The sequence below is a fragment of the Diadema setosum genome, chromosome 15, assembly GCF_964275005.1.
Source record: "Diadema setosum chromosome 15, eeDiaSeto1, whole genome shotgun sequence".
Taxonomy (NCBI): domain Eukaryota; kingdom Metazoa; phylum Echinodermata; class Echinoidea; order Diadematoida; family Diadematidae; genus Diadema; species Diadema setosum.
Genome location: NC_092699.1, coordinates 37,526,141 through 37,552,344, shown reverse-complemented (window position 1 = coordinate 37,552,344; position 26,204 = coordinate 37,526,141). Strand labels below are relative to the sequence as shown.

The 26,204-nt window shown below is 37.2% G+C and overlaps 1 protein-coding gene across 1 annotated transcript in view; it reads right to left on the bottom strand.

The window, feature by feature from the left end:
• LOC140239032 (type-1 angiotensin II receptor-associated protein-like) overlaps window positions 1-25,831 on the bottom strand; it is a 32,261-nt gene extending 6,430 nt beyond the window's left edge. Inside the window, exons 1-3 of the mRNA XM_072318929.1 lie at window positions 25,730-25,831; window positions 11,029-11,063; window positions 8,956-9,067 (exon numbers count right to left, since the gene is read on the bottom strand). Of these exons, the coding sequence (XP_072175030.1) occupies window positions 8,956-9,067; window positions 11,029-11,063; window positions 25,730-25,831 (249 nt within the window). The remainder of the gene's footprint in view (window positions 1-8,955; window positions 9,068-11,028; window positions 11,064-25,729) is intronic.
• Between the last annotated feature and the right edge of the window lie 373 nt (window positions 25,832-26,204).

Here is a 26,204-nt window from a genome sequence, read left to right as displayed (position 1 = left end):
AAGAATGGTGGTACACCAAGAAGACTGATGTACAATAAAAAACAAATGAGTGACAATTAAGATTAGCAGTCAACTCTATCATCACATGAATGCTCCCATAGACAAAGCAGAGACTGATGTCGACAGCAGTGCCAATAGTGGAAACCTCCTGCTCTCGCCATCTCACAGCCTGCCAACAACAATTCCTCAAACTCGCACGCCATTAACAGAATTGCAAATTGAACGACAACAAGCTTTGGCTTCTTCACCTTCAAGTTTAATGGTTCATCTGCCTTTACTGCTGTCATCCCAGAGTAACACCAGCAGCAGCACTACCAGCCATAATTTGACACATTCATGACTGTGTTGTGCATATTCACAACCATTCGTAATCCTTTTTTGTTTTTTGTTTTTTGTTTTTGTTTTTTGTTTTTTTGTTTTTGTGTGTGTTTTATTGATTTTCAAAAACAAATCATACATAAAATTAAAACAATCAAAGCAAAAAACAAAAAACAAAAAACAGCCATACCAAGTATTTCACAAATAGGAGTTGTCACCCATTTTCACAAATCATCTTAAGCAAAATAATGATGGATTACGAGAGATGTGGACCCTACTATGATGTAGATAGACATTATGTACGTATGTTGGTGAACTTGTGATTAGACTCTCCAGTCTCAAGTTTTCATGTTTCTTCAATGTTGGAGCACACTTGGTCTCCATAGCAGTTTTCATGTTTCATCAGTGGATCAAGTTGCACAATGCCTCTCTGCATGTTTCTCCTTCAGTAGCACAAAGGTGTACTTCCATTATTTTGCAGTATCGGTACTCTACAAATTTATTATAAATATCCTCCCTGTGTGCAGCCAGGAAACTAAGCCATGCACCCGGGACACTGAGCCATGCGCCTGGCAGAAAATCTGAACGCATGGGCATGCGTCTGGTAAAATCTGAATGCATGCCTCGATCAAGCCTAGTAGGTGTACCGGACGCATGATGGGGGAAAAGGTGGAATTTTATAAATTTACGGGCCCATTTTATAAAACAAATGATGCACAGGCCTATTTCATGGAGCGGAGAGAATTGGATGCTCTTGTTTAACTTTGGAACAGTCTAAAACCCACTCGCTGCACTCGTGGGTCCACTCGCTGCACTCGTGGGTTTAGATAGTTCCAAAGTTAAACTCACACATCCAATTCTCACCGATCCACTCAGTCCTGTACATCATTTGCATACTGGAAATGTCTTGAACAAATACGTGAGTTTGACTTCGGGTCGAAGTAGTCTTTCCTGCGAAGCAGATTTTTCCACACTCTCCGCTGAACGTCCTTCATCTATGGATATTTTCCATAATTTCATTGTTTGGCATCATCAGCCCAGCATTGGGCTGCTTCACAGAAAAATCCCATTTATCAATGTAAAGTTATAGATTAGAAAATAACTCTATTATTCGCAAGATTTTAAGACAGAATTTGATACGATCTATGAATACCAGCTAGTACATTGACGTTCAATGTGAATAAAAGCGTACATTTACACATCGCCCATCCATAACCAGAAGTTTATATCCCAAGAAATCAAAGGTTAAAAAATTAGAGCACCACACGCATTCAGATTCGGAGAGCTATACGTGATAGGGAGAATTGTATGCTTCTAACAGTGCTTGGTGATCACAACATCATGTCATATTATACCCCTTTCCCGCTGCCCGTCTCGGTGAACCACTGAGAGGTTCCCCGGTGAATTCACCGGGGAACCTCTCGGTGAAAGTTTCAGTGCCGTCGTTTCACACTGCTCTCGGTGAAACTTTCCCCTAGACGGGTTTTCTGCTCGCAACGTGGGTGATCTTATGTACTTGAGTTTGTTGTGCATCTGCGATTTGGTTTTTTCGATCCCCTGTTCAGCAAGTTTTCGGAGGAGGGACTCGTACGCGGGGCCAGCGTCAGCCGACGTCCTGCTCAGTTCTTCGTTCACTGCTGCCTCGCTACGTAATTGAAGTTACAATCTCTCTTCGTCTTTGGTCCACGTTCCAGCCATTTGCAAAATTCCCTCAAATTTCAGCAGTACAAAACGTCAACGGATTTCTCCTGCACACTGTAAACCCAGCACTTGACGAGAAAAGCACAAAATACGAAAAAATCAAGCAAGAGGCGGACTGTATCACTATCAGACTTTACTGGAAGAGTTAAGAGCTAGACACTAGAGGAAGACGAAGAAGGGGAAGCATCAAAGCGATCAAGTACATTGTAAACCTATATCAGCTTTGTATACAGCGCGTGCTAATTAAACAATACAATGCACAGCACGATGGAAAACAATGCTGTCGCTCTGTGAACACCACATTGCACATGAAACGACATACTATGTAGTGTCGTGTGTATGTTTACAAACACGAATTACTAGTACCCTGTACGTGTGGATTTGGGAGGTCGAGTGCGCGCTAGCTAGCTGAAAACGTGTGCATGACCAGAAACAAGACATGACCTTTGACATAATCTGCATATTTTCCCCGGTGTTTCACCGAGACAACCTTTCACGCTGGGCGCTCTCGGTGAACCACCGGGTGATTTCCCGTTGAACTATCGGTGTTTACCCAGGACGCTTCTCGGGTAAAAATTGCCCAAAATTTCATCGGTGTTTCACCTAGGCTTCCCCTAGGTTTCAACCGAGTGACCTTTCACACTGCGGGGTTCCCCGGGTGCCCCCAGGTGCCCCCGGGGAAGATTTTCTTCAGCGGGAAAGGGGTATTAGATAGTTACACCTGTTTCAACAATGGCTGTTGGCATGGTAACTGAGATACTTGCAGCTGATTGGTTGTTGCCCAGCTGTTACCATGGGAAACCAGACTCATTGCTTGCTGCAATTGTAAAGTCCTGTTATGTGAATCAGAATTCTCATGTCATTTTGGATGACAATAATTTGGCAAAACTAGCCATCACGTTTCTAGGTATTGTGACACTAATCCACAGACTAGCAGGCTAATTTGCGAATGAATTATGCAGATATAATCACAGTATCAAATCAATTTGATTAGATATTTGGCAGAGGATCATGTAATAGTGTGTCATTTTGGTATTTTAGTCTTTCATTTAATATCAAGTACAGACGATTATAATCAGCCCCACACCCATCCCCACCTCCCCCCCCCCCATTCCTCTTTCCTTTTACCCATTCTTGAATTGCATGCCTTAGCATCAGGATTTAGAACAGTTCTGATTGGATGGTTTGCCCACAGTGGGTGGGCTTCAGACTCCCGCAGATGGTTCACTGCAAAGCCACATAGCCAACCTTAAAGGGAAACTCCCCCTTACTTTCAAATTTACTTTCAAAATGAATAGTCAAACATTACAATCAGACAAAAGGAGCAGTACCTAGTAGCAATAATGATCAAGTTCTTTATGTTTATAAAATATTGGTCACAAACATTGATCAGCGCAAACATATGAAATAATAGTAATATCATTGCCTTGCATCTCTCCTACTGGATTTGTACCACTTTTGTAGTCTATTATTAAGCAAAAATAATGATTCTCCCTCAAAATCTGTCATAGCTAGACAGTACAGTCATTGCATAGTAATGTTATTTCTGTGTCTGAAAAAATAAAGATGTATACAACTTTTGTCTCTTGTCTACTTGTCATTGAACTTCTATTAAGGGTAGTCTTTAGCATTGGGCCATTGGGAGAAGTGATTAAAAAATGTTCCAAATCACATTGAATGCATTATGTGTAGGTCAGTTGTATCACAAAACATCCTACCATTTAAAGATTTTGTAATAAAGCCTAAAGTATACGTAAGGAGATATCACTACTTTTCTCAATAAACCATAGCTGTAGACAGTATATTCCAGAAACAATGTTAACTTTTGTTCATATTTTGTATATCTAACAATACTTATCAAACATTGATTACACTGATTTATTTTTTTTATATTGGTTGTTTCTATCCCTAACTCACATTTTAGAACTATTTTGAAGCCTTAAAGCTGGGTTTTTGTGTCATCTGCAAATGGTAAACAATGCCTTTAACCTTTCAAGGATTTTATGCTAGTTACCAAATCAATGCGAACATGGGACAGAGATCTACTTAAAAACCGGATATTACAGGGTTTAGTTCTGAAGACAGACCTTTCCGATTCTATGATCTACACGCCTTGAAGAAAACTTGTCATGAATGAGGTGAAACATTGAGATCTTACGATGAGTCAGGGCTCGACTCTCCCCTTCAATTAATTCTAACGATTCACAGGAACTTATCAGTTTAGTCACTTGAGTTGCCCCCGCCCCCCCCCCCTCCTTCCAGATAAAATCTGTTTCACATTACCGACACACCCCAACATGTTTTGGATCAGAGGTCTTAATCTTGGAGTCTATGTACCACCTTGGATTAAACACACTTTCCATGATTTCACATGCGGTACCATGTGAGGAATCAAATGATTTCACCACGGGAATGAACTATATTCCCTAGAACCATGAGAATGTCTGACAATGACTCCCATGGTGACTATATCAGAGGCTGATATCATTACTATTGCCCTTTTCTTACATTTCCCACAATCACCATCATCATTTTAGGCCACAATTTTATTTCACATAAAAACAAAGCAATAAAACAAAACAAGAAAAAAATTACTCTCACTTCTACTGTGAAATTGCCATGATGGCATGTACAATAATTCTCAATCTATTTTGGATTTGGGGGAATTTGTTCAATATCACTGGCAAGTACACAGGTAAATTAACAGTCCATATAAGAAATATCACAGTGTAAAAAAGAACAGCCTGCACATAAAGCGTGTGATGAAAAATTATGTTGTCTATATGTTGTCCTCATTCAAAAGGAATGATCATATGAAGGGTTTGTTTGCAAAAACCGATAAGTCCATTTTTGAAGATTTTGAAGTACGTTCTCTGTCATAAAGTACAAAATAATACCTTTTAAATGATATATTTGTCACTACATATAAAGGTATATTTTTGAAGTTATGGTCAAAAGAAGCACAAATTTTCTTATTATTCTCTTTATTTTTCTTGACCTTTAATCGCAAATATCTCCATTTGGCAAATATGGACTTATCGGTTTTTGCAAACAAACTCTTCATATTTTAGAAAATGAAACTGTACTCTGTAGCCTTGTAGGCCTATACATATACTTTGAAGACATATTGCCTAAACAAGGAGAAAAAGGTATAAGAAAAGTTCATTTTATATCAATGCTGGGTAACATCATTGATTATGTTTTGAGTTGTGTTGGAGGCAGAATCAGTGTGAACAAAATCCATGGTTTATCTTTGCAATTTGTCACAGTGGTAGTGAGCATGTCAGTGTGAACACAATCCATGGTTTATCTTTGTGATATCTCACTATGGTAGTGTACGTATCAGTCTGAACACAGTCAATCGTTGTCTATCAAACTCCATCTCTGATACTATGACATGAGTCATCTGACGATAATGGTTGCTCGCTGGCGTAATGCCAGAGAAGAATGCTGGTGGTTGTCATGGCGACAGTGGGGCTACTCCCACTTGCCTTAATGTGTCACTGGTCACTCAGAAGTGAATTCTTCACTTGCAATATACAGTAAGAGAAGCTTATACAATAGTGAGTCCACTGTCACTGATGAGGAGATTACATGATGTGCACTAAGTTTGAATTCTTCAGCATTACCCACTCCCTGCTCTGGTATTAAGCCAAATACTCTGGGTTGAAATGTGGTATCAGTATTCATGATAATGGGACTGCTAAGAAATACGGTAAGGAGAAAATGTGTCACTAAGGCAACAATGAATGACTTGAGAGAACCTTCAGGAAAGTTCTACAATAGTCATGATTAAAAGAATTGTGTGAATGTTGTCTGTCCACTTGGTTAACTGGTCAGTGACAAAAACAACAACAACCACTGGTCTGACAGGTTGAAAATAAAAGATGATTTGGTGGGAGCAACAAGGAGGTATGAATGGTCGAACACCCCTTTAAAAAAATATATCATAGAGATGCACCTTTTACTGTAGAAATTTGAATTGTCTGTACACTGTATCACTATGTCCATGAAACAAAGAAGCTCATATTCTGTGTTATAAAAGAGAGATAGATTCAATCTTTATCACGGTGAGGTATTATGATTGTCCTGTTTCAATATTCTCTTCTTTTTCCCCATCACTTACACAATTCAAATCATGCTTAACCTAATACTTCACATTCCTATCGCAAATATCTCTGAACACTTGAACCTTGGACTTCAGTTTGTCCTGATATGAGAATACCATTCAGAAACTGAGCACAGGAAACGGTTAATGAAGTGATATTAATTTCAAATTCTCAGGAAGAATATGATCTTGATTCTGATTGTGTCTGGGATATGATAAGGATGAATTAGGGCATGTGATAACAACTGGTATCAAGACCAATGACAAATGATCTCCCCCCCCCCCCAAAAAAAAAGGCACTTTTAAATTCAGACCTCCCTCATAGCTGCCTTCACAACAAATGGCTTAAAACTAAAGTTGACATTTATTGATCTCTTAATTTCATGGTTAGATGAGATAAAAGCACTTTGTCGCAGCATATGTCACAAAATTCCCCAAATATACTTTACCGACGATATGCAACACTCAATAATTCTGTTTTTGTCAATTACAAGTTATTTCAATCCCAATCTTTATCATAATCAGGAAATAAGATTTTTTATGGATATAAAGTGGGTACCTTTAGCAGCAAATTATACATTGTACAGGATGAGCTGTACCATACAACATAATATCATTCATTTCTCATAAACAGAAGGAAGAAAAAACATTTATGTACATACAGCGTAACCTTTTGTATGTGGATGCAGTCATGTATCTATGGCTGTGTTCATGCGAAACTAGAATTGCGTTTCTAAACACGTTTAGTCGCTAAACGTGTTTAGTTGCGTTGCGTTCATGCGATTTTTCCATTTAAACGTGTTTCGAAACGGTGATCTGAAACGCAGAAAAAAGGGCGTTTTGAATCATGATTCTGCCAGAATCACGATCGCCGAAACCGCATGAATGCAACCGTGATTTCAATCATGATTCTATGACGTCATTGTGCGCTGTGCGCATGCGTGTCTCATGGGGTATCCCACAGCTTCTTGTTCTGTTCGCGTGCTTGTGTACGTCTTATGAATCGTGTGTTTTGGTACCATACTTGCACTTGTTTGTTTACTTCAATGCCATACACCGATTCTATAGTATCTAGCTGTTTGATATAATAATACATGTAATTACTCTCCGATTGAGTTGATAATAGTAGTGGCTGCAGTGCTGTGTCTACCAAGGGAAAACAATTAAAGAGACGAAGAATTAAGATTATTCCTCGATCTGTGGGCAGAGCCTGAATGCCACAGCTTATTAGAAAGTATTCACCGAAATAAAAACGTAAAGGCCTATAATAAACTGACTGATCAGTTGGCACAAGGAGGTCTACTTGCTCGAGTTGCGGAGACATACACATGGTCAAACTGCGCAGTGCGCTGCGCAATGGCAAAGGATAAGCAGAGCCAGAATCAGCGTTGCGAAAGCCCGCATGAACGCTCTTCCGCTGAGACCGTGATTTGAAACGCCGTTTTGAATCATGATTCATGTTTGTGATTCTGGCTACGAAATTTGCATGAATGCGGCCTATACCTAGCCAAGCTCTTTCACACACGTTTGTTTTATTTCCCCTTCAAACTTGTCCTTATTGCACCTTGGACCAGCCAATATTAACTGTGGAACAATGCCTTTAGTCCTTCCAATCTGGGCCACCGTCAAACAATGCCAGCACTAGTGGGAGGGTTGGCTAATCACAACTCATTGCACATTACAAGTATTACTAAAGCATCTGTTGCCGGTCAGGTTAAGGAACAAACTGGTAGCACAATTCTGGTTGGTAAAGCGTTCAATATACAGTCGTATTGACCCAACAAGTCTTGAAGGGATTCCCTCCCCCCCCCCCCCCCCGAAATTATCATCTAGTCTTTTTGAACATGGCACCTCTGAATTTGTCTGCAAAGCATGTATTCTAAAATGATTATTGTATCTGTACAAACTCTGAGAGAAACTTTTAAAAGAATTGCCAATTAGCTAAAGAAAACTGGAACTCCCATCTTCTTTAGATGTTTGGAAAAATATGTATAAATCTGGTGATTTTGAGGCTTTCAAAAATTCTGTGACCAAAACAAATGAGAAATATAACTAAAGCATCATAGTGCTCAAATAAAGAATATGCTGGACATTTGTTTGCTAGCTTTTTTTTTTTTTTTTTACTCTGCCTTGTGAAACACAAATAATAAATAATATAAATCTGAATAAAATGATGAATCACCAAAAAAAAAGTGTTTTGTAGGACTTTAAAGGTAGGGTATCCCATTTGCATGCCTTAAATGAAGAGTTGTATAAATACAGTGGTAAGTTGAAGAGAGTATCATTTTAGAAACCCCCATAAAGTATTGAAAGTGGAAGGTAACATCTAGTACATTTTTATTGACCGTTAGATTTTGAATTGAATTTTTTTCGGGGCTCACCGTAAATTCCAGTACATTACTAGGCTACCTTTCAAGACCCATGCACTGCATGTGTCCATCATGTATATTTTGTGAAGAAAGTTCATCAAAACTTACAAACATTTCTATATATACAATCTTGCCACACGCTCTACATGTTATTACATCAGCTCTTATACTTTTAGATTTGTGTTTATAGATAAAAGATACAGAAGACTGCAACAAAAAGGCTTAAGTGTGACTGACACACAGAACTACTGAGTAGTTGAGTTTTGTGCATTATTCAAATTGTAGATAACTGTTGACTTTCAAATTTCTCAGCAGTGGCCTAAACAAGTCCCCTGAGGTTCATATTTAATGTTTTGCTGCATTTTGGGAGGTCTGTAAAAGGTATTCCCTACCTTTAAGGGTTGATCAAGCAGATTAAGATAAAAGACGACAGAGACAGGGAATAAATCTCCATCTTACCATGAGAACACTCTCTGCTGACTCTGGCATCATGATGGCCATGAGACCAGTGATGAGGATGATGGTATTCATGTAGACATAGCCGGAGTCTATCCAGCCTCCCATTGATGCCCTGGGGTAGGGATGGAAGACAGGTTGGAGGTTAAGAAGGGGTATGGTAGATGGAAGAGGGGATGAAAGTTAAGGAGGGGGTGTAGCGGGTGGAGGAGGAGTTGGAGTTGGGAAGGTGTGTTGTTGGGATGGAGAATGGGTTAGAGGTTGAGGAGGAGGTTGGAGGTTAAGAAGGGGTATGATGGATGCAAGAGGGGTTGGAGGTTAAGAAGGGGTATAATGGATAGAAGAGGGTGTGGCAGGTGGAGGAGGGGTTGAAGTTTGTAAGATGTATTGTTGGGGTGGAGGAAGGATTACAGGTTGGAGGTTCAGAAGTGGGCATGGTGGATTGAAAAGAGGTTGGAGAATGAGGAGGGGCGTGGTGTGTGGAGGAAGGGTTGGAGGTTGATGAGAAGGTGTTGTAGGTGTGGAGGAGGGTGGAGGTTCAGGTGTATTGTGGGGGTGGATGGTGGGTTAGAAGTTGAAGAGGGGATTGAGTGGGTGGAAGAGGGATTAGAGGTTTTGGGTGTGGTGAGTGGAGGAGGGGTGTGAAATTGAGGATGGAGTGTGGTGGTAGAGGAGGGTTTAGAGGATGAAAGGGGGGTACAGTAGGAAGAGGAGAGGTTGGAGTTTGAGAGGGGATGTGGTGGGGATGCAGGAGGGGTAGGAGGATGAGGAGGGTGTGTGGTGAGGGAGGAGGATGGGTTGTAGTTGAGGTAATGTGAGTTGGGACGGAGATAGGGTTATACACTTGTAGGTTGAGGAAGGGGTGTGGTGGGTAGTAAAGGGATTATTTGGAGGTTGAGGATGCGTGTGGTGGAGGTGGAAGAGGGGTTGGACATTGAAAAGGTGTGTAGTGGGATAGAGGATGGTTTAAAGGATGAGTGGTTGAAAATTGACAATGGGGTTTGGTGGATGGAGGAAGCATTAGAGTTTGAGAAGGGGTGTGGTGGGGTGGAAGATGGGTTTGAAGATGAGGAAGAGGTGTGGTGGGGTAGAGGAGGGGTGGGAGATGAGGTGTTGAGGATGGTTAGGGCAAGAGACATAGCAATTGTACTCATTACATAAAGGGCTCACTGTCATACCATAATCCTAATAATGTGAAGAGTTTGTTTACAAAAACCGATAAGTCCATTTTTGAAGATTTTGAAATACGGTCTCTGTCATAAAGTACAAAATAATACCTTATAAATGATATACTGATCACTACATATAAAGGTATATTTTTGAAGTTATGGTCAAAAGAAACAAAAATTTTCTTATTATTCTCTTTGTTTTTCTTGACCTTTAATCGCAAATATCTCCATTTGACAAATATGGACTTATCTGTTTTGGCAAACAAACTCTTCATGTGTTTCTCTCTTTTATTTTCAATATTTGTAAACTGTTCCTCAAGTATTTTAAGGTAAGAATTCACTTATTGCAGATACTGAGGTATATAATCATCACATTAATAAATTTTGCATATTAATCTGTTACATATTCAGGAACATTTGTCCAGTTTCTGCTGTATGAATTAGCACGTACTTGTATCAAATCCAGATGAATCAATTTGAACAGATTGATCATTCTTGCAAATAAATTCCTAAAACAGACTATCACCATACATACCTCATCTTCCTCCATATCCCTTGATAAATATCACATGCCTGATTGCACAATCAATGAGAGACAAGGGAAATCCAAACATTCACTACTTTCATGTGACTGTTTGTGGTGTGTTATAAAGGTCATGGATCCTTCATCACATGGAGACTGTTATCATTCAAGGCCCATTTCTGTCATTTTTCCTGACGCATCACACTTGGCACATATCACTTCAGATGTCCTGTTTGCTATGTATTCTGATTTAACAGTTTTTTTTTCCGGAACTGCTTAAAAATGACAATTTCCTTTTCCAAGGTATAAACACTGGAAATCTTGGATACACACAACACAAAAAGAAAACTGAAAAAAAAAAAAAAAACCGAACAAAAATCTCACCATACTGTCAGCACAAACTGCACACCAACCACCACCTGAAATAAAGCAGAAATAGTAAACACTGAGATAAATTACCATGTACAGACTTGAATAAAATTATGGTCAAACATAAAGATAATCATAGTATACAACCAATAGGTTGCTTTTACTACCTGGTAATTGAATGCTTTGTAACAAAAAACATTTCCTAAATATACAGATATAATTGAAGTTTTTCCATTTATACTGGCAGAACTCTAATATCTATGTGTGTAAGGTCACTTGTAAATATTTTTTCAAAAAAAAAGTGAAGCACTGCAAAACAAGAATTTATCATTCATGAACTGCAGTTCTACATGCAGAAGATCAAATAAAATGTTGTAAATGTTGGAATGTCTAAAAAATGTAATAAGAGTCCATTCTACTGACTGCTTCATCTTTGCACTTGAAATGTAAACAAATCAAATTATAGTATTACTGATACAGAATAACTTTCAATTTTTATGATTTACTCTAATCAACCTGACACAATATGATTACTCCCTTCCAGCCTAGCCACAGTGGGATATATATCGGACATTTTATTTTTCAGATCTGTTGAAATTCATATCAACTTTTGTGGATTATCTGTTTCTTCCATGTCACTGCTCTAATCATGATCAAGCAAAGCCTTAAATCTGGAGAAACTCCATTCTCCCTTTGAAACAAGTGAGGTGTTAACGTACGGCATAAAGCGGATTACATTTCAGCAGGAGAGTTACGCCTGGCACCGTGTATGACTAAATCACCTCCTCCATAATGCAGCAGGGTGCTGAAGGAGAAACAACCTTTTTTCCCCTGATGCCAACATTCAACAACCATTATTATGCCACAGTTAACATGTTGATCAAAGGTTAAGTGTATGTGTTTGTAATAGAACCTTATCACACGGGTGCCTTAGAGAACTAGCCAAATGGCTAAAAGCAGTGAAAATTTTAGCCTCACAAAACCTGAACAATTTTCATTTCAGTGCATTAATACATTACTTTTCCTCCACTTTTTGTTACAAGACTTTGCAAGACTCAGAGTATTCAAGTAAGAAAATACTTACAAATATAGTACATGTCAGAAATTTTTCTATCAATATTCAACTCCAAGTGTGCCACAGTACAACCCCCTCCCTGTGTGGCACTTTATTCTGAGATCACAATGCATCGCTCCTTTTGGTAAACATTTGAATTAAAATTGGTTTTTGATCACCATTAAGCTTTTCATAGAACTGTTTTAAAGGGACTGTACAGTACTGGTTGAGGTGGGGATTCATGTTTTGAACATTCCTAAGTGAGACAATGAGAAACCTCACATGATATATGAAAGAGCATGTAATTTTAAGAAGGATTCAACATTTATTTGGTGAAAATTGGTTTTCAAATGGCTGAGATATCCAAAAATTATAAATAATAAAAGGCGACAGGCCATGGCTTTTATTAGGATCTCTTTGTTTCACCTTGTTTTTGGATATCTCAACCATTTCAAAATCAATTTTCATCAAATAAACTTTTTGATACCCCTTAGACTTGCATGCACTTTGACATCTCATAGAATGGTTTCTGAATATCTCGCAAAACGTTAAAAGCTAAATCCTCACCTCGACCAGAACTGTACACACCCTTTAAAGATGCGAAGACACGCAATCAGCAAAGTTGTAGAGAAAATTTCAAGCTTTGCTGTAAAAAAAATGTTATGACACCGCTATGATCATTGTCTTGCAAATGGCTGGTATGATATTATTTAGGTCTGGGAGGCATGACTTTTACAGACACAACTGCAACAGAAAATTAGAATTTACTTTAAAAAAAAACACAAACAACTCCTCTGGAACACTGTTATTCAATCACCATGAAAAACAATACCTGTGTGAGAAATGACATTACGAGTGAAGCTTACATTGTACTGTGGCATTTGGCAATTTATTCATCAGTCTGGAAGGGATTGTATGTCTGAGCAAGTAAGCGAACTTGGTAAGCCACCGACAATTAAGTTGAGTGTGCAAACGTGGCACATGAAGAGTTAATTGGCAACATGGTTTGGCCAGTCTTCCGCTGAGGACGAGTCCAGAGTATACTCGAGCAGGTGTTTATGGGCAATGCGTGTTGTAGCAAAATCAGTCCATCCTCAACGGGTTTATCAGACTTCCACACAATTGATGTGCTCCCTTCTCTTCAAAACATCACAAAAGGGCAATTCCATAAATTTGTCAACCAGAGGGTCAATTTTTCAAAATGAAATTATCAGCACAAATTATATATCATTTTGATGGGAATTGTTTAAACTGTTCAAAAATGTAAATTAGAAATGCACTTAACCAAGGTCAAGGTCACAGGAGTGATTTCAATGAAGCCATTTAACAACTGCTCTGGAACCACTTTTATAATCCACTATTTCATTTGATATTTTTTGTGAAGGAAAAGAAAACTTTTCAACTCACTACATCATTCAATATGAAGGTAATGAATCACTTTTTCCATATCCATAGGGTAGAGAATGTGAAAGTGACAATTTATGTTGTCTTCTTTACTCTTATTTTATGCATTATTTCAATGTACGTCCGAAACAAAAAAACACCTTTTTTTAATCTTACATAAAAACTTGAATGCTAGTAAACTACAAAATCTCAGTGCAAAGCAAGTTTTTGTTGCATTTCAAATGTGTAACTTTAGAATTTTGTAATTATCTCTAATTAATGAAAAAATATGTGTTCGGACGTACACTTTTTTATGTACGTCCGAAACAACTTTTATGTACGTCCGAAACACTTTTCATGTTGACTTCTTACTGTGCTCTGGAACCCATTGAAAACAATCCTATTGAGCTTAAATGTTTAAGGAATACATTTCTCTGTCTAATCCTCTTGTATAAGTAGGTTTATAATTAATATTCAATAAAATTTTAATTATTTATTAAATAAACAAATTCTGTCCATGTATGTATGCACACAAACAAGTTAGGCTGAACGGAAAGCGTGGTTTGAAGTTGATACTGTGGAATGTATGAAAACCACCAACAGTAGGGAATGGTCATTATCAAAATTCTGAGAACATTGTTTAGGCAATGTGTCTTTACAAGGACAGATATTGATTACTTGCTTACTTGTGGGACATAGAGCAGAGAAGGTGGCTTGTTGTATGAAATACCCTCCTATTTAGGCCAAGACTGAGTATTTCAGCTTCTTATCACCTTGCGTTCACATTGCAATACTACAATGTAGTTTCCTACCATTTTTGTCAGCTGGTGTTTACAATCCTTATCTTGTAACTTAAAGTTATCATCTGCATCTTCATGCATTTTGATTACAGATTAATGGACACACAGCCTGCAATTTAGACAACAATATGATATACATCGTTACGACCTGAGACCTCATAGACATACAATGTTCAATTCACTTCGGTTAGTTCCTAAACCTTTTGTCAATTTTCTTGACAAAGCTATGATGTATATCCTGTCTTCTTTCAAAATCGGTTTCATGGTCTACTGTATCTATGTCATATCATATTTTTTTAATTTAATGATTTAATTCAATGCTGCACACTGGCACTGGTCTGATGGTCTCCAGGACAAGTAAAAATTACTGTCGGACCAGTAATTTTTTAAAGGAATGAACCAGTAAAAGATGGAAAAACTGGGTACCTAATGGTCTGACAGACCAGTCCGACCAGTAGAAAAAATGGGTTAGTGTGCAGCCCTGTCTAATTTGTGATTTACCTTCCTGCGCTTTAATCATTCATTTGAAAATTACAGACAGATGTTGCTGCCGAAGGAGTACTGGAGCAGGTCATGCCATAAAAATGGTTATTATAGTGTTAGTGATTTATAATAATAAGTATTTCAGAGTGAATAAGATTTTTCCATGAAATAAATTATGCAACAAAAGTACACTGCATAGAGCCCATTGTTTAGCAGGTACTCAATAACATTTCACTCAATCTAATATTCTATATAAAAAACAACATCAAAAGGCCTTTGATTACCAGAATATTCCAAGCCTAATGCAAAACTGTCCCATATGTTACTTTCTTCATACATTTTGTACATTACCATGCATGTTTCTGTGAGCTTGTCTCACAAAAAGGAACCCATAATGTTTAAATTACACTGAATGTTGTGTTTAATACATAAATCACTCACAAATTGAATGTGACCATGCAATTTTTGCTTTGCTCTTTTCATTGTAAGTTCAGAGAGTCTTGAGAACAGAGTAAAAATTCATGTAAAATGTTCTGGTCCAATACATGTACTTACTGTTGAATCAACATAAAGTAATCAGCAAATGGTTTCTTTTGAATATTTTTTTTCCATATTTGTAAAGGTTGTTGTTTACTAACTGCAATATGCTTTAATATAGACTAGGGTTTAATTCTAATATTGGCAAAACAGGCCTATTTTTTACTCTTATTTCCCATTTAAGATGGCAAAATCAAATAGCTTTGACTTGCCCATGAACAATATCCATTGTGTTAGGATTACTCTACTGTTGTCTGTAAAAAATGTATTGTTTTGCCACCATGGTATACATAGTACATGTAACAGATATCTAGTCAGTATGTTACAAACAGTTATTGGCTACTTCATGTAAATCTTTTGATTTTCCACAAATTTTATTTTTCTTTCTGTTTGTAAATAATGCATCTGGTACAGTACTTTGTTGACCGTACATTATTTTGTACCTTTATCACATTGTGAAAAAAAAAAAAAATAAACAGAAATATAATGTGTCTATAGTTAATATAGTAATTGGTTACCTACAGATTGCAACACATGTGTTTCTGTTGTTCTGGCCAGTAAGTTTTTAGGCTGTATTTTGTGTTATAATCACAAAGTTTGATATTAGAATTCTGGTTCTGTAATACAAGTACATATACATAATATGTATACATGATGTACTTATCATGCCTGAATATTGTTACATGTATTAAGGCAGCTGATAATGCACAGACCCTATGTATACAATATTTTTCATGTTCTGAAGAGGTTTTATTCATTTACACTGGTAATGCTGACATGATAGACAAGTGCTATCATCTGAGAAGGGCCTAGGATGAATAATAGTTATGTAACAAATTTCTTTTTGCATTTATTATAAGTGTTGTTGAGGGTGTACATAGTGTACGTCCGAAACGGCGGTCGTGTACGTCCGAAACTGTACGTCCGAAACAAAAAACAAACATAATAATTTCCATGTTAATTGTTTAAATTGCTAATTCTTTTTACATTTCTACATCATTTCACATCTACTTTAACTGATATAATGTGAATTTTTAGAAAAATATTGCATACTTCACAGAACTTTGTGACTGAACTTATGAAGTCAGAAAATTCACTTTTTCTGTGTACGTCCGAACACATGCTATTTTTTAATCATTCCAAGGTCACTGAGGTCTTGACATAATTTTTTCATAGTTAATTGTTTTCTACTAACCACTTGTCATATCATGGCCAGAAAAAAGTTTCATATTCTCAATCTTTGTATGTTTGGCAGCTTATTAATGTGTTCAAAATGTACGTCCGAATTTATGGAATTGCCCAAAAGAAATCTACAGACGATGAGGCATTAATGTCATCATGATATGATTCCTCTGCTTTCCACCATCCAACAAATCAAAAATCTTATCATCCCTGCTGAAATAATAATCTCAGTCCTCTCAGGAAATCAGATTTAGATGAAAACACCAAACATTTTCCTAACGAAAAAAGAGCAAACATAGACTAATTACCTGACACAATGCTGAAACCCAAGATTCGAGAGGTACCATACACATGTACTACTCATTAATTTCTAATGCTCCTAGTGGTATTGGGATGTTATGAGGCACGTTCAAAGAATGTTAAGTAGGTCAGTCTTTCTTTATGTTTCTTTCATTCTTGGCTGCAGGCCAATGCAGTGATATCCAGGTATTTTTTGATTACCCAAATGTAGAGGCTTCATTGCCAAAAGCTGCGTGATAAGCATATAATTCAACTGAATTTCAGTGATATCAGTGGCTGGGTTTTTGCTTCATCTGCAAATGGTGAATTATGCCTTTAAAGCCACTGAAGTGTCCACTAGAGTTAGATTTCTCTTTTGGACCCTAACAAACCTGAAAAGAAGAAACTCTTGGCTTTAGGATGTAGAAATACTTGATCATTTACAGAGCTCCATTTCTCGCCGGTAAGAGTGAATAAATGAGTCTTTGGAAAAAGTCACGAGGGAAGAAAGACAGAGCAAACGCAAATTTAAAATGGGACCAGCAAGGTATCGAGATGTTATGGTTGGATCAAATAACCATAGGAAACTGGGACAACCTGCCCATCAGAGTCCCCTGAAATTATGAGCAGTGATTTTGATGAATCAAATAAATTATGCATTTCTCTCAATGTCTGACAAAGTCATCAAATTCACATGATATTATGTACACTTTCTGCTGTAGGGGCAAAGCTCGGTCTTAGACATCAGAAAGATTTCTTCTTTTTACACCAGAGTTGAATGAGAATAATCAAGTTCCAAGAAGAAGAGAATATTTATGTAATTAATATGCTATCACAAAATGCAAAACCCTCCCGACATCACAATCTTGCCTGCAGTCTATGTACTGTATGAAGGGTGATATTCCATATTCCAAGTTTGTTGATCTGAAAATGGAATTAGGTTTGTTACTCTGATGGTTCATTATTCTAAAACACACAAAGTCTTTTTACCTACATGTTTGTTAATCCAAAAAAACTGTCACATCATTCTGAAGGTTCGTGATTCCGAAAATGATAACAGGTTTGCTATTTTGAACATTCACAAGAATACAAAAATGAAACAAGGTTCATCAATCCAAAAAGGTTCATTATTCATATTGTGATATTTGCTGGACCTAATATAATGTGGCTTAAAGCAACCATTCTCAATTTTTAACAAATTAACGCTGTAATATATTGTGAAACCTGGTGGACTTCATACAACATGGGTTCATTTTCTTTTATACCATTCAAAATGTTTCTCATGAGTTGATTTAGAGAACAGTCCTACAATGTAAGTCAATTCCACATTTCATTCAAACAGCTCCTAACAACAACATATTTAAAAACAGACCTGAAAAGAGTATTCATCTGTCATTGATGATGACAAGTAACAGATGGACAACCTTTAAATACCAGGCCAGCTGTTCATACCTACTTTGTGAGTTAGAGCCCACTTTTTTAATTTACACTACAGACTGATTCTGGTTAGTATGATATTAACCAATGATTCCCAACATATACACACTATAGCTGGGGGCCCCTCAATACAAGCAGTAGATTCTTTAACAAGAAATAAACATATGACAATTGCATATGTTGTATGTGAATGCACCTGATAAACTGATTCTAATATTACACATAATATGTGTACATACTTTGGGGAACTGACCTCATGTACTGTAGTGTCCATCATTATTATTATTATTTTTTCATGAGCGCAAAAATATTCCCCTAAGAAAGTTCATCTATTCCAAATCCTCATTCCAAGTGCATTCTATCATTACAACAAATCTTTTAAATTTCACTTTCACTTGACATAGTGTAGAGATATATGACATCATTAATAATATACATTTACTACATTTTGTACTGAGCAAGAATTAAACTACCAGAGATGAGGTATTGGGCACAAATGATATTTCTGATGATGCATGTAGCTCTAAGCAAGTAAAGGTTATTGTTTGCAATACATTCTAGGAAAGCTTAATGACGACACAGTATCTACAAAAGAAAAACTGTATAAAATGTTAGATACAGCTGCAGGAATATACAGCATTGTTGGTTGACTTACATGTACATGTATATATACTGACAATAAACTGAAGTTCAGGCTGAATGGCAGAAACATTTTCTTTTTATTTTGGGTGAAAATTTGCCTACAGCCAAGCATGAAAACTAAAAGAAGCTGACAAGTCGAAACTGCAATAGAAATTAGTGAACAGGCTACAGGCTGTATATTGAGCGGTCATTATGTGTACATGTCGGAAGCATCCTAAAAATAGAACACATACATTCCTCCGCTATGCCTTTCTTCCCATTAAAAGCCCTCGGCTTCCTACCAAACTAGTGAATCTGCCAAAGACAAAGTTGCCAATCTAATCTAATTATCACACCACTCTGCTTGTCGCCTGTGACCAGTAAAACTACGCAGGAAACTTGGGAAAGTTATGACCAGCAAGCACTTCATTCATTTACCGAGGGGCCTTTTAGGTCTTACAGATTATGCAGCACTGGAAATGTTTCTAGCATTGACTAATGTCAAAAGGCATTCTTCAACCAAAAGGTAAGGACTTCTGTTTTCAAACTTTTGCCCATTCCTAGTTGCAAACTCAAAACATGAACTCAGGAGTGAATGCCCATGAAAAGTTCTTGAAATTACACAAGTTCTAGAGATGACTAAAAACGTTATGCTTACGAAACACTACATAGTAAGGAGGATGTTAAACTTTTCTTCTAGAAGTACTTCTGCATTTCTCAACACTGGCAAGTTTTAATCTTGGTCTTAAATACTTTTTAAATACTTCTTATTTTTGTTCTGCTTTGTTGTTTTTCCTAATCTCAGATATTTGAAATAGAAGCAGGACTCAACATTTGTGTGTGTGTGTGTACTTGGACCTGATATCCTTTAATATGATTTTGAATTCTAAAAGTGCACTAGACAAACAAGAACTTGAAAAAAAAAGTGAAGTTTAAATCAATTTTAGAAAATGATTACACTCTAACTGTGTAAGAAGAGTTCTATTTACACTGATCAAATAGTCAATTACACTGTAAATAGTTCCGTTTCCAATAGAAATTTAGCAAAGGTTATAGTGCAATGATTGAAATGAACACAAATGCCTTATCACAGATCATGTCCGTGCAGAGCAACTGTTGGTCTATAATGACTACATTTGTAGTTGATCCATCAATCAAAAATAGTCTAAATAGTTTAACTGCAAAAGTTCATGCACATTATTTTTAGGTGCGGTGTACAACTAGTACAAACAGAGGGCATATGGTTCTCAACAAAGCAATATTCAAAACACTGAAAAACATTTTTTTTTTAAACATTTTTAGTTGTAACTTTAAACATGAATTGCCAGATAAAGCTGGCCAAGGTCAAATTTTGGTTGCTACACAATAATGATGAATAATCTAGAATATATATATCTAGAAATAATGTATAATATTAATCTACTATAAATGCCTATAACTCCTCACTATAAAGAAGTCAGAGTGTTTTGTAAGATAGCAGTGAAAGTAAATTGTAGACAGCTTTGACCTTACTATAGTACATGTGTACATGTATTCCCTCCCAGTGCTTAACAGGAAGTTACAAGTGTACGTCCCTTTAGCTTTCAAGGTTTCATACCATAGCCGTGTGTGTGTTCCTGACACAAGTATTAAAGGGGCAACTCAGACCCTTGTCCTGTCAAAACAAGCCACTGCATATAATGTGACATCATCAAAGTTCTAACCATGTACGATCTAATGAACTGCTACTGAGAAAATTCAATGCTACACATATGGTAAAATCATACCAAGCACATAAAGTGAGAGAAGATACACAACAGTGAGAGCAAGTTATGTCAGACTTACAATTCTATGAACCATTTTTTGACAAGTATATCAATTCATATCTATGGAAAAAAAAAGCAATACTTCATGAATCCATAAAGCTAATTCATGAAGTACACTTTTGATAAAAATGGCAAGTGAACTCTTGAAAGTATATCATTAAACCGATATTTCTTGCAATCTACAGTAAAGGGTACAATATTGTGACAAAAACATGTGCAAAGGATTATTGACCTCAAGTGCCATGAACACAGCCAGTATACAATTGTACTTTGAACAGTTTATGAAAACAGCCACCAGAAGTTGTGTTCTTTTTCAAATGAAACCATTCAACAGAGAACAATGAAAGTCAAATTGCTTTACTCTGTCCTGGCTAATGATAAAAAATCAACTCATAACCCTCTTCTGAATAAAACCTGCAGTCTTAACATCATCAAAAAACCATAAAATAGAAGTCAGGCTGCTCCCTTCAGAAATCAGCAAATCATAAGGAAAGTCAGGATCTTACGTAAGAGGCATATTTAACCAGCACCGGTTCCAAAACTTCAATGACATCCAGGCAGCTAGCTTCACAATTCCACACTCTCGCCTGAGGACTCATGTTGCTCTCCCAATCCTGTTTACCCCTGAATAACAAAACCAAGCTAATAAACTAAGTCAGAACAAGCCGGGCACACTTTACCCACACGTGCAGTCTCCGTCGTCTCAGATACAATTCGCGGTTATTGATCCTTTTAATCACCGACAGTTGTCGTTCCTTGCGTCTCCGCTCTTGCTCCTCCCGTTTTTTTTCCAGCTGGTACATGATGGTGTATCGGTACATACTGACTCGCTACCTTTGGCAGATAACACTCAATCTTTGCCAGAAAGTTCAGTTTTTTTTTTCCAAAAAAAGAATCTGTGTAGCTGCTTCGATGGGAGAATTTAGTCCAGCCCTGCCAGGATTTTCCCCCTCTGCCTATAAGTTTGCGAACACTTTTTGGAACTGTTTAGCAGGAATTAAACGTGCTTAGCCACGGATCACTTGCATTCAGAAGTGTTGGGGAGGAACTGAGAAGGGGTAAAAGGGGGGTTGTGTCAGTTGACAGCTGTCTGGAACTCTTGGTCATTGCCTCAGTCCCACTGCTTACAAATACTGTGGTGAGTCATACCCAGATTCTGTTTAATTGAGTGAAAGAGATACCACTGATCATTAGCTCAGAACCATTTCTGGAATTTGTCAGAGTCCAGTAATGCTATCTTCTGTGGCTTCAAGAAAGCCCTTCTCATTGGGTCCCTATCAAGCAGGGGAGTATAAATTTCTGAATTGGCAAATTTTCAAACTTGAAAGATTTTCTGCATAAAATATGTGTACAATGCATTTACCATGGTAGCAGTGAACACAAATAAAGCTATACTTCATCTTTTCAAATTATGTATTAGTATGGTAATGTCGTTAAAAATATATGTTTTTCAAAAACTGAGTAGTGTACAAGTGGAAAACATCTCTTGACTATGATTTATCGAATTTGATTTGCAAAAAAAAAAATGTATTTGGAAGAAACATGTTAACAGCTTGTCTTCAGTTAGCTCAAAATGTATTACTAAACACATACAAACAAAATTTGCAGCAAGTCTGAAACCCATCTTAGTCACAGACTTATGTTGTGTTGTCTCTATTGGGCTGATCCCTTCGACTCACTTTTCCCTTTCAGATTGTGGCATAGATTAAGCACATTCCCACGGATACACCTTACTGTATGACACTCCCAATGTGGGGATTAGCCTGGAGATCAGGTAGATGAAGAAATCTTGCCAAAAATGACATGATATCACTGATTGGTCAGTTTATTTTAGCAGCTGATCAGTTTGATACCACAGTTGTGAATCAAAACAAACGTAGCTTGAGCATGTACTCATGAATGGATGTGAGTGTATGTATTTAAAGCACATTATACATTTGTACATCATATGAGAGAGAGAGAGGGAGAGAGAGAGAGAGAGTGTGTGTACATGAACAACATTTTAAATGTGTGTGTGTGCACATGAACAGCATGTTTAAATGTGTGTGTATCATGTATGCTGTAATTGTGTGACTGTGTGTAGGTGCAAGAATCAAAGAATACATTCATCTTAGATATATGTGTGGATTGAGTGAATGCACAGCAACATCACTAGAACACATTTAAGTGTAAGTGTCAGGAAAATTGGACAATCCATTCAAAAGTTATAAGGGGGTCACACTTTTATGAGAAAATTTTCCTGCTCACCAAACCAAGCCCTTTAAGAGGATTCATTGGGTGTGGGTGTGTGTGTGTGTGTGTGTGTTGGGGGGGGGGGGGAGGAGGGAGGAGGGGCAGGGGAAAGATGGTATCATATTGGTTGAGGTGAGGATTCAGGCTTTAACTTTTGCAAGATACTAAAAAAAAAAATGATTTATGAAATGTTATCAAAGAGCATGCAATTCTAACAGAAATCCGAAGTTTATTTGATGAATTTTGAAATGGCTGATATATCCAAAAACAAAGTAAAACAAATGATTGATCCTCATAAATGGTGGGCACCACCTTTTATAAGGGTCCCTTTGTTTTGGATATCTCAGCCATTTCAAAATCAATTTTCATCAAATAAACTTTGAATTTCTCTTAGAAATTTATGCTCTTCCAAATTTCATATGAGGTTTCTCATTATGTCAAAATCACCATTTAACATGTTGGAATTGGACATCTGAAGCCCCATCTCAACCAAAACTGTACCATCCCTGCAACCTTAACCCGTTGAGGACGAGTCCCGAGTATACTCGGGCAGGTGTCTATGAGAAATGCGTGTTGTAGCAAAATTAGTCCGTCCTCAACGGGTTAAAGAGCCCTTATCACTAGGCTGCTACAGAAATTCTTATAATACCATGAAATATTTAATCTGCTTATCCCTGGCAACTTTCTGAACAGGTGTATAATGGGGCCAAGATACACAGTTTCTGCAGTATTTTGTGACACTAATAGCTATCTTGTACATTTATAAGCAAATCACAGAGTCACTGAGACCCCAAAAGACCAATTTGATGTTAAACTTCATCACATCTCAAAGTCCCTCTATAATTCTCAGTAAACAAGGCACACAAAAGAAGTGCTCCCACAAAGAGGTTGATATGTTCTTGTGATAACATAATGATGTCTTTATATTTATCCAGGGTAGCCTCTTCAGTATTGCCACTGCTCTACCCGAGGGCCCTACCAATAGAGGACATTATGATCTAACCACAATCTTTTGACGAAAACATGTGCTATCAAGCAGAGAACAGTTATCTCAGAGTGAGGTGGGGTTTGTTAAAATCTATCATCTTCCTTTTTCTATACATGTGTTGAATATACAGGCTCTCATGCGCGGACAGCATCAGAAATGATAGATACGGCGCATTATAAATATACTTCATTATTATTATTATTATTATTATTATTATTATTATTATTATTATTATTATTATTATTATTATTATTATTATTGTTATTATTATTATTATTATTATTATTATTTGGAGAACATAGAAGCCATCCCTCATCTCTCCTGAGACTGGCTAAGCATGCAATGATACAGCTTGTATATCACTATAACTAAGTATGTGGCTTACTGTAAAATGCAGTCACAACCAATTAGATGAGACAGCATTGGAATTATGACCTTTGCCACAATTATGTGAGTATCCTGAAAATGAGGCCAAACATTGAGTCATCTGTAGGCCTATACTTTGAAACCACACGTCACTGTTGTACTTTTCCCCATTGCACTCAGTACTGACCAATACTTCTTCCAAAATGGCTTAAATTTGTCAAAACATATCATATGGTAGCAAAAAAAAACAACAACAAAAAACAAACTTTTGGAGACTAAAATGTGATTCAGATGAAAATTTCATTTTTTTTTTTATTACACTTGTCATGGACATATATGACTCTTCCATTTAAAGCAACAGAGAACTTAATGTGACAACAAAGATGCAAGTATGTGGGACTAACATAATCAGACTGACTGTTCATTTGCAAGCATCAAGTAGAGAGTCAATAATTCCTGGCCAACCTTTCGTTTTCTCGAGATCCAACTGAATGCCACTTTTGTTTTGTTTCATTAACTCAGTGTTTTGCCTTTAAAATGAATGTGAGTGGAGGTTTTAGAGTATTTTCCTCACCAAACCGGAAACCCTTCCTATACAGTGGGTAATGAGATAGGATATGTTTTGGGTATGGTTGATGGATCACTTACCCACAAAATGATTCCTCAAAAGGCATACAAATGTATCTCTGAGTTTGTATAGTACCAAATTAAATTTCAGTTACATGACAAAATGTTTAGAAAATGCTGGAATATATCGATCCCATAGCTATCCTTAAAATAAATGTCATTTATAGTCTTGACATTATTTATCTGCAAGGCCAGGTTAAAATTACTCAGTCAATACTATTTATCAAATTTAACACAATCCTATCACCTATAGTATGACAATGAAATATAAATTTTGTGCCTGATTTGTTTAACCGAGCAATAAACTACTTGCCAATGTCAATGACTGTTGACATTGAGCTACCAGATACCATTTTATTGCATCCTTGATCACTATAAATGCTTTATTATGACTGTTCATGGACTGTAGCTGTGATGCTTTACTGTACTGTCATATATTTACACTGTACTGTACTGTATGTAAATATTTAGTTAGCTCTTAATATTCTGCTGGTAACTCACGATTTAGTTTTACTATCACAATCAGCTATAATGTGTCACATAAAGTCTAAAATGTCTCTGATTATAGTTGGGAAAGCTTATATTACATGGATAGCCGCCATGTATAGTAATACTACTAATATTCCTATCACCACCAGAGTACCAGGTGGTATAGGCATACACATCGCTGGAATCACGACGCCACAATCCCGGGCTGCTGTACACTCAGTGAGTGAGTGTGTGTATACCAGCTGCACTCGTGACCGGACCCAGCCACTCATCATGTGAGCCAATGCAATATGCGCTAGCACTGTGTAAATATCGATCAGAAAATTACGCTAGAGCGTTTCAAGGTAAACACATTGGGGTTGTCTCGATCAGCTACCTTTGGAACATGAACACAAATTGCAAAATCAGGTTTTATCCTGCTCCGCTTACGTACCTTCAAGGCGAATTTATCCACAAGACTCATGGCTAGAAATTGTGATGGAGATACCGTACTAGACGTCTTCCCGTTCTCTTCGTGCAGTGGTGGTGGTTGCATAGTACCAGTACTGAGAGCTGCAAGCACGGGTGTAAAGGTGAAATGAATGGATGAATAGATTATTATGATCACACGCGCGAGTGTATACCTTTCACCTGCTGGCTTATGTTACTGTGTGGGGCAATCATATCAGTGTGAGATGCAATTTTGCATGCTAATGACGTCAGAGTTAAATCGTGGCGCCCATTCACCTTTGGCACTTGTTCATTTGAAACATGAATCGCTATTTCTCAATCAGTGATATGGCCTCTGTATTGATACATGCTTTCATCGTTTGCAGGTAACTCATACAAAACATAATAGGAAAGACTTCTTTTTATACCCCCACTAAAATCAACGGATATGAGCTTTATTCCATCATTCTGCATTATAA